The sequence below is a fragment of the Archocentrus centrarchus genome, chromosome 10 (genome assembly GCF_007364275.1).
Source record: "Archocentrus centrarchus isolate MPI-CPG fArcCen1 chromosome 10, fArcCen1, whole genome shotgun sequence".
Lineage (NCBI taxonomy): Eukaryota > Metazoa > Chordata > Actinopteri > Cichliformes > Cichlidae > Archocentrus > Archocentrus centrarchus.
The window spans coordinates 12458820-12469579 of NC_044355.1; the positions used below are offsets into that span (position 1 = coordinate 12458820).

General features: G+C 38.4%; 1 protein-coding gene across 3 annotated transcripts; it reads right to left on the reverse strand.

Moving 5' to 3' along the window:
• Nucleotides 1-2475: 2475 nt before the first annotated feature.
• On the reverse strand, nucleotides 2476-7847 carry fosl1a (FOS like 1, AP-1 transcription factor subunit a). Of its 3 annotated transcripts, XM_030738646.1 has the most exons (8): nucleotides 7827-7847; nucleotides 7670-7721; nucleotides 7250-7386; nucleotides 5849-6008; nucleotides 5397-5778; nucleotides 4853-5107; nucleotides 3850-3957; nucleotides 2476-3753 (listed from the first exon to the last, which is right to left on the reverse strand). In XM_030738646.1, exons 5-8 carry the CDS (start codon nucleotides 5508-5510, stop codon nucleotides 3199-3201), a joined length of 1032 nt encoding a protein of 343 aa, XP_030594506.1. In that variant the 5' UTR covers nucleotides 5511-5778; nucleotides 5849-6008; nucleotides 7250-7386; nucleotides 7670-7721; nucleotides 7827-7847; the 3' UTR covers nucleotides 2476-3198. The 3 variants fall into 3 exon arrangements, with proteins under 3 accessions (XP_030594506.1, XP_030594505.1, XP_030594504.1); XM_030738645.1 differs by lacking the exon at nucleotides 7827-7847 and having other exon boundaries at nucleotides 4853-5110; nucleotides 5397-5658; XM_030738644.1 differs by lacking the exon at nucleotides 7827-7847 and having other exon boundaries at nucleotides 4853-5110.
• Nucleotides 7848-10760: the final 2913 nt, after the last annotated feature.

Below are 10760 nucleotides of genomic sequence, written 5' to 3' on the forward strand. Positions count from 1 at the left end.
CTGTTGTTGAAAAAAAAAAAATGGGACCAAAAAAAGTGGGTCACACATATAAATTTATCTCATGCACTGGATTAGCCTACACTGGTAGAAGCCTTTTTCTCAATTGCACTGGACAGCATTATCTTGGATCTTGAAAACACAGATCTAAAGATTCATTTCAATCCAGTTTCGAGCCATATTTAGTCCTCTGAATTCCAATAGCACTGAAACAAAGGAAACTATTTGATAATTGCTTTTTGCTAATGATGTGTAATATTTTATGCACTCTCTTCCTCAGGACAGGATTGGAGTGCCATGTGTGCATGATGATTGTCACCATTTGTAACAAAGCCTGTGAAGCAGCCTGATGTGAAGGACAGGTTTATTGCGGGGTGGGGTTGCTGAGCTTAACGTAACACGTGCATACCTACACACTCACTTTGAATCAGGCATGATAGATGTTGTTGGACCTCACGCAGAGCGGAACTGAAGAAGTTCTCTCACTATTTTTAAAGATTCAACTGGAAAACTCTTTGTATCAAACTGGAAGGTCTACAAGTTTTGTTTGATTTTTATTCTGTTCAAGCCAAGCTGTTTAAATTCTTTTTTCTTTTCTTTTTTTTTTTCTTTTTAAATGAGGTTGTTGCTGAATTATCATAAGATTTGTTAGCTTCCTCCTCTGTAACTCATGCTTTGTATTTAATCTGTAATATTAGGAGCAATCTTAACTTCAGCCCTCTTCTTTTATCTTGATTTGTCTGTATTAACTAGCTTTACTAACCAGTTTCAGTTTAAACCATAGCACCTGGATTAGAAGAGGTTTATTTTGTTGTTAGCTGTTTATTGGTGGGCTATGCTCGTAGTGCACTGAAGAGCTTTAAATACAGTGGCTATGACACTCAGGGCTGTTTTGACCTTTCTTTGTGTGTTTGCCTTTGCAGAAAACATGCATTTAGCATGACACACAACAAATTGATTTCTGCATTTGTTCTGACCTTTGTGTCTGAACTAACAGTGCTTGATAAATGCTGCCTTCATGTCACACAGACCGACTTTATGGATATTCATCAGTTTTATTTTTGGATCCCTGTTTGCACAGTCTGGAGAGCTGATGGGGGTAGTGGTGGCGTGATGCTTTTACCCACTTAGTGATTCACAGATGTCCTTTGACAGCAGCGTACATACAGATTTTTCCCCTCATGCTCTCCAGCTCTCAGTCTGACTCTTGTTCCATCTCCACCTCTCTTCCTCTCTTGCTCCATTTTAGCAATCCAATGCTCTCTGAGCCATGTATGTGTTAGCAAGAGATTCTCTTCATGTTGGGGAAATGGAGGAACAGAAACCACGGTGTTCACAGTGGAGGGTCAAAGAGCGGCCATCAGAGTTTGTCAGCATATGCTGCAGTCATCAAACTCTTTTACTGGCTGCCACTAATGATTATTTCAACACTGATTACTCTGTCAGGCATTTTCTCAATTAACTGATATGAAGTATGGCCATAATACCCAGAGTCAAAGGGTAATTTCTTCAAAGTATTTGATTTTTTTGTGACCAACAGTCAAGATAGTAACAAAGATAGTAACATCATAAGTGACAGAAACCACAGTAAAGATGAAACACTAGAGAAGCTGCAGCCCAGGGGGCGGAGCCAAGCAGTGGTCTGGGGTGGCTGTTACTGAAGTTTGGTCACCCTCCCAGAACCAAAGCCTAAAGTCTGACTGGGAGGGGGCTTTGCACTTACTCAAAGAGCTCGAGTTAACAACTACTTGGACACAATATTAACACATAATTGAGGTTTATCAACAGTAAAAAAAAAAAAAATGTAATTCACAACTATTAGAGATTTTCATTCAAAATAATTAAAAAGGTGACATATATGAGTTCTCGTGGTGTAGTTCTGCAAGTATGGAAGCCTGTTCCTGCCACTGAAAAAAAACCTAATTTTTATTTTGCCATCCTTGAATCAGAATTTCAGGTTTTTCCCTCAAAATTTCAACTTAACTCGTTCAACTTATGTTCTCAATTCTGAATCATTTTCTCAGAAATTTGACTTAATAAGCCGAAATTTCGATTTATGGATGGCCAAAATTTTCAGAGGTAGAAGCAAACTTCCATATATATATGAGCAAATAATAAGAGTTACCAAAATAATGGACTCTTTGGCCTAAAGACAAGTGCCATCATTTTCTTTTTAACCCCAGTCTAAGTAAAACTGCCTATTAAAACTGCCTCCACCACTGCTGCAGCCAGTGAATATTCAGCATTATTGCTTGATTAAAAGTAAATTACAAGCAGATTAAACTTCAGTCAGGTAACTGATCAGTTAATTGTTCCTTCTCACTTCTTAGTTTACATTTTTTTTTTTTTTTTGCATACTTCAAATGATCCTGACAATTACATCAGACTGATGTGCTGTTTTTCAGATGAATTTCAGTCTAGTCACATCCTGCTTATTTTGAATTGCACCAGTAATTGTACACATCACTGTTTCCACACAACTTTCTTCTTTATTGTCTGTTTCAGAAACAAGAGACAAAAGTAAGGCACTGCCCACCCAAACAGGTCATTTTTAAGAGAAAATACATATAAACAGTACCAAAAATATATTATATTCTCCATAATAAATAGGTGATTGATTCATCTATAATAACGCCTATGGCCCAGCCTTAGTGGTCAGTAATTCGTAAATAGACAATATTAGGGTTCTGAAAGGGTCTATATAAAAATATGGACCTGTAAGTTAAAGCACCCAATTTCCCTTTTTGAGGAATTTTACAATATACTGTAACAATGTAGCAACTTATTAAAAGGAAATATTATAATGTATTATATCTATTGATATATGGAGTTATCACAGTTCTCGCAACAAAGTTTGTATAATTCGTTAGAGAATATATTCTGCATGCAGTGCTTTCATAATAAATCTCAAACACTCTAATTTATAACTGAAAATTAGAAATATAAAGATTTTATATTCATATAAAAACTATAAAGAGTGTAACATTCATATTCTAATAATGCCACAGATTTGCATATTATCTAAGAAAGGCATCAACTTTCTCAAGACATCAAGCAGATACACATTGCTTGTTTTGAAATGATAACAACCATCATTTTCACTTCCATCACATTTGCTTGACTTCCTTTGTCATGCACACTGCACTGACTAACTGCACTGAAATCAACATTAGTGTATTGCCAGTAAGGCAGGGCTGTCGATCACAGTGTGAGGATGGTTGGTGAGTGCAGGGAGTGATCTGATTGGTCGCCGCTGCTGCTGCTGCGACGATGAGCTACCCCGCAGGGCTGTGGGGCCTGAGACTGCTGGACACTTCCCTGATGTGATGTAACATGGGATGTGCTGGAGGCGCTGGTGTCTAAAGAGGCGCTGGGATAGGTGAAAACCGTGCCAGCTGTGAAGGGCATTATAGAGGGCGTGGAGAGAACTGGGGTGTGAAGTGACTCTGATTCAGTGGCAACAGCAGAGGCGGTTGATGTTATGGGCTTTATGGGGATAGTTATCTTTGGTTTGGGCTTCTCCATCTTTGTTGGCCGTTTGATTGAAGGTCCAGGACTGCAGGAATCCTCTGGCTCCAGTTTGATGGCTCCCAGAGAGGAAATGGATACACCTGGGTCAGAATCCGAATCAGAGTCCTCTATTTTGCAAATGGGCCGGTGAGCTTCCAAGACCAGTTCGAGTTTCTCTTTCTGCTTTTGTAGTTCAGCTATTTCCTTCTGCAAGCGGGACTTTTCATCCTCCAGCTGGTCTGTCTCCTACAGCAGGAGAAAGGCAAAGTTAGATTCATTCATGCCTGATTGAGACCAACACCTTGGATTTGGAGCAGTAATATTATATTAATGGTCACTCACATTTTGCAGGGAGTCTGTCAGCTCCCGTCTCCGATTGCGACACTTTGCTGCTGCCAGTTTATTCCTCTCCCTTCTTACTCTGCGCCTTTCCATTTCTTCCTGTGATAACTGAAGAGGAGGAGAAAAAAAACAAATACAAAAGTGGGTTAACGTGACACCGAACAGTGGCAGAGTCAAACTCCTGAACTGGATTAATCTGGCTTGTTTTAGGCAAACAGGTCATTTCAAAATATCAAATGTACAGTGAAAATACACCGCAGGCAGCATAACACAGGTGAAATACTCCCACCATGTGTGCACACTGAGTCATCACAGTCACGGCAGCTGAAGGGTTGAAAAGCCTCTGAGCTTTTGTGCCCTTGTAACACCCGAACTCTGACTTCATCCAGCACCCTACTGAATAATTGCAGTTGATCCAACATTTCCCGCCCTTTTAGAGGGATGATTCACACTCAGACCCCTATGGTGACTAAGGTGTGAGTCACAGAACATGACTTGCCCCAATGAGTCACATGACAGTCCACTTCCTGTTCAATGAAATTACAACTCTATGACGAGGATGTGTGCCAATGTGTGCCTGATGAAATGTACAAAATGATACTACGTAAGTGATAGAAATCAAAGATAAAGTTACTCTGAATTGTGTCATATTCCTATTCTAGGAAAAAGCAGAAAATCACATGAAAAATTTACTCTGTCAACAACTCACAGTAAAAATAAAAAAAAGAGTACACCAGTATTTGACTCTAGAGAGGATATCTAAACTGAGAAATTCTTAAAATGTTTTATCTTTAATTCTCTTTCCTATTTCTGCATACATCTAGAGGAACTGGCACAATTGTGCAATAGATATTACGCACTTACACAAAAATGAGTGAGCCACTCTCCACACCTTAGCATCCACATTCCCTCCAAGGAGAATACAACTCCCAAGAAGGCTCCTTTACCGTTCTCTCAGTGGAAACACAACAAACCCACAATCATTTGAGAGCTACTTGCTTACATGTTCATCATTCCTGCGCCTTGTTGAAGATGGACTGTTTGCAGAAGCTCTTATGACCCCTGGTCTGATAAGGTGAGACTGGGAAGGTGGCGGACCCAGCGGCCGCACCCCTGGGTGGATTGGGTAAGGAGGTACTGGTGATCGAGAAGGGCCAGGTGGATGCATGAGCGAGGGCTGGACCAGCCATTGGAGGTCCTGGTTGCTTGTGATGGCATTGAGGCTGGGGATAAACTGACTGGTTCCTGCCATTGTAAACTTCTAGGGAAAAGAAGAAAGACAAGATTAAATAAGAATATTTTATATAATTAAATATTCAAGATGAGTAACAAAGGCAGGGTAATTAGTATAAACTATAACAAATGATTAAGGTTGATTCATTTTTATTCATTATTTGTATAGTGAAACAAATTTAGAATATTTACAGTTTTAAATGTATATTATTTAATTGTAGCTTGAAAAATTCAAAATTTTAAAAACCGTACTGTGTTATTCTCATTTGACCCCTAACCTTTCCCCCCAATTTAGTCAGTGCCAGCACACCTACCTGCTCCTGTTGTGTGGCTGAAGTGCTGGTGCTTCCCAGGGACGCAGGGTTTGCCCCAGAGCTGCCTGTATACGGCGGGTTGCCTCTTTCTTGATTCCCAAAGTTTCGATACATCCTCGCTTTTTTCAGTGAAAAGAAACTTGAATCCAGATGCGTCTATATAGTCTTCAGTTCTCACGAAACTAAGTGGTTTAGCCTTATGTGTCAATTCAAAATCGGGGCAAGCCCACCGTATTGCGTTGTCGGCAGAGTCCAAAGAAGTCTTGAAGGGGGAGAGAAGAAAGAAATATCTCCTTGTTTTTTCCTCCAATCGTCCAAAAACCTTCGAAAACAACTTTCAGCGCTCGCAGTAGTCCTTAGTCATTCATCCAGGATCGGAAGTCTGGGAATGATTGTGAGGTTGTAAACTCTTAAAGCGATACTTTGTGCGCACCACGCCCCTCTGTACTTACGGGAAATAGTGTTGTCTGGAACCTCTCACGAAATGCTCCACGTGTCGTGACGTCATTTACCATATTTGGTGAGAGTTTCCTCCAGAGACTAGTACAGGGATTCCTCTCAGGCAGCCCACACCTCATGCCCTGAAACTGTTGGTGTAGTGATTTCTCTTATCTGAAGCAGGGTTTAAAGGAATGGTACACTTAATAACTCAAAAGCAAAGCACTGTTACTCTTTGTTTACACTGTGGTGAAATTTGTACATATTATCTGTACAATGGTAACAAGTTAAGATAAGGGTTAAGAGTTTCAAAAGGTAAAGTGTACAGGGTTCTTTACACTTAACAAAAACGTATGAAACTACTAAATAAAGCATGTTTGTTTTGTCTTTATTGCTGTGCACTTCTATTTCCAGTGATTATGTGAAGTTTAAGACATTCCTGTTTAGTAATTAATATCACAACTGTGGTTAAATGATCTGCTAGATTTCTCTTGTCCTCATTAGAGATAGGGTGAGGAGCTCTGTCATCCAGAAGAGGCACCTCCACATTGAAAGATGTGGGTTCAGGTGGTTCTTGTATACTTTGTATACCTCCTATGTCAGGTGTTGGATGGATGGATGGATGATGGAATGTAAACAACTCAGTAAAATGAGACTACAATTAGTGGCAAAGTGTAAGTAAGTGAAGTCACTGGGTTTTAAATCCTCACTGTGAAACATCTGCCAGAATTAAATGAAAATAAAACCATTTTATCATTAAACTCAGTGTAAATTAATATGTGTATTTTATTTCTTCTCAAATGACCTACTAGATTTATTTTCTAAAAGATAAATGAATTTAATGTGGCACTTTTTTGGTTGATGTGTTTTGGGTTTTATATATTATGTACTGCTCATTTTCCACTTATATAAACTCAGTTGTTACATGTCATGGGGCTTCAAATAACACATTTTTCATTTGAAGTTATCTTTGGAGATATTGCAGATACATTTTTGGAATTTATACACATTTTAACATAATGTAAGCATATTCAGTCATTTTAAATTCATTGTAAATTCTGCCTCTGTCACCTTAATGTCACACAGCTGTAAGCTATAAATTCTCTGACAATGAGTGAAACACATTTAAGGCTTTTTTCTCTATCTTATATTTGAATCTATATACCCTACTGGGTAAGTTTGTTGCACGTGCCTCATTGTGTTGAACGATTTTTGGCAGCTACTCTCACTTTTCTAACCACATCAATGTGCACGCATGCTTGTGGAGATGAGTCAGTCGAATGGCAAAAAGCTGCTCACTTACTTCACCACACATTTCAAAGTCTGTTTTTCGCTCACAATATATTAGTTAGTAAAGATTCAAAAAATGCATGGTGTAGATCTGGTAAGCTTAGTATGTCACTGCAGCTGCTGACCTTGCAGTCCCAGAGGACAGAGTTCCCGGCTGCTGACTGTTCCATCAGTGTCTCGTGTTACTTTTAGTTCTTGCCCCAGGGATAAGGATAAGGACTGTCAGTATTTTTCAAGGCTAACTGCAAAGACAGACAGCTGTCTAATTGAAAAAGTGTGTTTTAGGGGGAAAAAAGAATGTGTGTGTGTGTGTGTGTGTGTGTGTGTGTGTGTGTGTGTGTGTGTGTGTGTGTGTGTGTGTGTGTGTGTGTGTGTGAGAGACAGAGAAAGAGAGAGAGAGAGAGAGAGAAAAAGAAAGAGAAAGAGAGAGAGAGAGAGACATTGAAAGTTGTGCATTGAATTGTGGACTCAAGTTTCATCATATCAACAGAGTCTGTGAACAAAGCTGAAACTGCTGGAGGCAAGGTATTTAACAGAGCCATTACCTGTTGCTCAGTGGCACACTTCATTGATCCTGTTTCAGATATCAACAATACCCTGTAATAATAAGGACACACATCACTGTTTATACTGTCATATGGCACAGTTGGGTAAAGGTGAGCGTCGCATGACTAAAGCGTCAGGAATGCAGTGATAACGCACCTGCAGTAGTTCTGCCGGGACATGTCACAACATGTCACCAATTTCTTCCACGATTACGCCTTCTTTCATTGAATGGATATTTTTCCTTTTTCTTGACCAAGAAAATTCTGGTCAACATTTTCATAAAAAAATATCTGTTAAAAGAAGAGAATTCATTTTTGAATGTAAATTGTCAATTTTAATGTAAATTTATTCTGAGTGTGAGTGAAAGCTGTTGTTGTCTGTTTTACTCAACTTTTTCCCTCTAAAAGTTAACATTTGCAGGGGCAAGGGGGGAGAAAGGAAGTTTAGATTCCATTTCAATTTACTCATCCTGAAAAAAAAAAAAAAACCCTGCTCACACCCACCCACCCACACACACATCCCACATACGTGCTTCACAAAGCATAACACCACTGTCATGCCACAAAGACTTTAATTTATTTGATTTAGTGGCTGTTACATTTCACACCTATTTAATTTATGATCCTGCATCATGAAGCAGATTATCTTAGGGTGATTGCACTGTGCTGTTTTAATCAGGAATGTACCAAGACAGAGCTGACTGACCCCGACACTGACATACTGTCTCACATCTCTAATAAAGATATAATTGGATACAAATTAAAAATTAAATATTACACAAATGCAAATTTCTTGCTGTGCAAATAGTTGCATTTTTTTCTTCTTTCAATTATGCTTCCCTGGGGCCAGAATCAGTCTGCTAAGTACTTCTGGGACTTTTCTGTGGTGGGGGTCTTTAAGAATAGATGAAGTAATAGTTAAACCATTAAATGACAGAAAAGTTCCTGTTTTTTAATAATAGATGAGCCTTCAAGTAACCTAAATTTACAGCTGTGTTAAAGTGTAAGCCCAGGGAGCTGTGCTGATGGCTTTCTTTGATTTACTACAGCAGCATTTCTTTGTAATATGGAAAAACTCAGGCTGTTTTTATGAATCAATAATTCATTAAAAACTATAATGATATACTTAAATCTTTAAGAAAGAGGAATGATTTGGAGGTACATTTTTTTTAAGGCTATTAGGTGATCGAGCCCACTAAAATCCTATTAGACTATATGTGGCCCAGAAACTAAAATTAATTTGATGCTCCTGGTTTAGGGTGAAGGGTGTCACACTCATGGTCCACCAAGGGGTCTAATCTAGCCCACTCAATGTCTTTGCAAAATGAGAAAATTACAGATAAGGATAAAAGGATAAAATTTTGGCACTTTTCATTATATTTTGTACTTCAGCCACAAAAATGGATGAAGTAATATTCAATTCACCAAATGATGAACAATTTTAGAGGAGTCTTTGGAAAAAGGTTATTAGGTGATAATTTTAGCGGTCCAGCCCACTTGGGATCAAACTGGGTTGTACGTAGACCAGAAAAAGGAGCTACTGTCTGAAATTTGTAGCAGAAAAAAGTAATACCCGTATTTTATCATTTTGAACAATTTTGAATACTCTAAAATACAATAAATCTCCATTTACTTTATATTAGCCTAGAGTGCAATTTTAAAAACCCCAACAAATGTTTGACTTCCATGTAATCAGATTATGTTAATGAGTAATTAACAGTCATAAAACAATGAGTCAGAGGCAGTGATGCATTGAAAGTGTTCCAAAAAATCCCAACAACCAAACAACCACATCTGACACATCAGAAATGAAGTATAACAAATTCCTGTACTTACATTTTAGTCATTTTAGTAGTCGGTGGCTTCTTCAGTGAATATGCCAGGCTTGGAAACCTTCTCAAAACAGGATCAAATTAATTTTTACAACAAATGTGCCTTAGACAAGTGGCTCTGGGAGAGGTGAAATCGATTATATTGCCTAGTGTTAATTTATGTTTGTTTGTTTGTTTTAATATTTCAGGCTATTTAAATTCTCCATGAATTGGAATTGCATGGTTTTGCCTATTATGCATATCTGTCAGTAAAGTTTAAATTAAACAAATAAATCAATGTTTTCTAAATACATTAAAATATAACTGGCCTAATAAAGCCTGATAAACTAGGTTAATGCTTTACTTGGTTAATTTATGTTCAATTTAATTCATCTTTTATTGAATACAGTTGTACAGGTGTAGGTGGTGTGGCAGTCCTTTAAGTCATTACTATCTTACGCACTGATGGAAAAGTTTTCTTACGCTACAAAGTGGAAAGTAATGAGATTAAATGCAAATAAAAAGGGGGGTGATACAGGGTCCCCCTCAGCTCCCCAGTCTCTTTCTTTCATGCTGTACCTGCATATATTTTAAGCTAAGTTTTGAGTATACATTACTTTTCATTTCCATTTAATCATGCAAATGTCTTAAGCCAGCCCTCATTTCTTTATATTTTGCTAGGAAAATGGGAAACAGCCAACACAGCCTGAACTCTCTTAGGCAGATTTCTTCTAATTTCTTTAAGTAGTCTTCAAGAATAGTTCTCCAGGCTTCTTGAAGGACATTCAAACTCTTCCTTGGATGTTGGCGGCCTTTTGTTCCAATCCCACAGTGCTTCAATAATGCTAAGGTCTGGGCTCTGGGGAGGCCAATCCATGACTGATAGTGTTCCATTGTGTGTTTTTCTATCTAGATATGCTTTTTCTGCATTGGCAGTGTGTTTGGGATGATTGCCATGCTGAAAAATAATGGTGGTACTTCACAGTTATAATTTCATCAATTTTGATAAGATCTATGACACCACTGGTTGAAATGCAACTCCAAATAATGACAGAGCCTCCACCTTCAGATGGCTGTAGACACTGTTGTACCACCTCTCTCTCCTGAGCTCCTCCAGACATACTGGCAACAATTTGTACCAAATATTTTAAATCTGTATTCATCACTCCACAAGACCTGTCATCACTGATTTTCAGTCCAGTTCTTGTATAGTTTAACATACCTCAGCCATTTCTTCCTGTTTCCCTTTCTTAAGAATGGCTCCTTGGCTCCCACCCTTC

Excerpts from the sequence above, each read along its gene's own strand:
- fosl1a (XM_030738645.1), bottom strand. The coding sequence starts at position 5,510 with ATGTATCGAAACTTTGGGAATCAAGAAAGAGGCAACCCGCCGTATACA. Across the intron at positions 5,111-5,396 it reads CAGCCACACAACAGGAGCAG|AAGTTTACAATGGCAGGAAC; the intron begins GTAGGTGTGCTG and ends TCTTTTCCCTAG. Across the intron at positions 3,754-3,849 it reads TGACAGACTCCCTGCAAAAT|GAGACAGACCAGCTGGAGGA; the intron begins GTGAGTGACCAT and ends CTCCTGCTGTAG.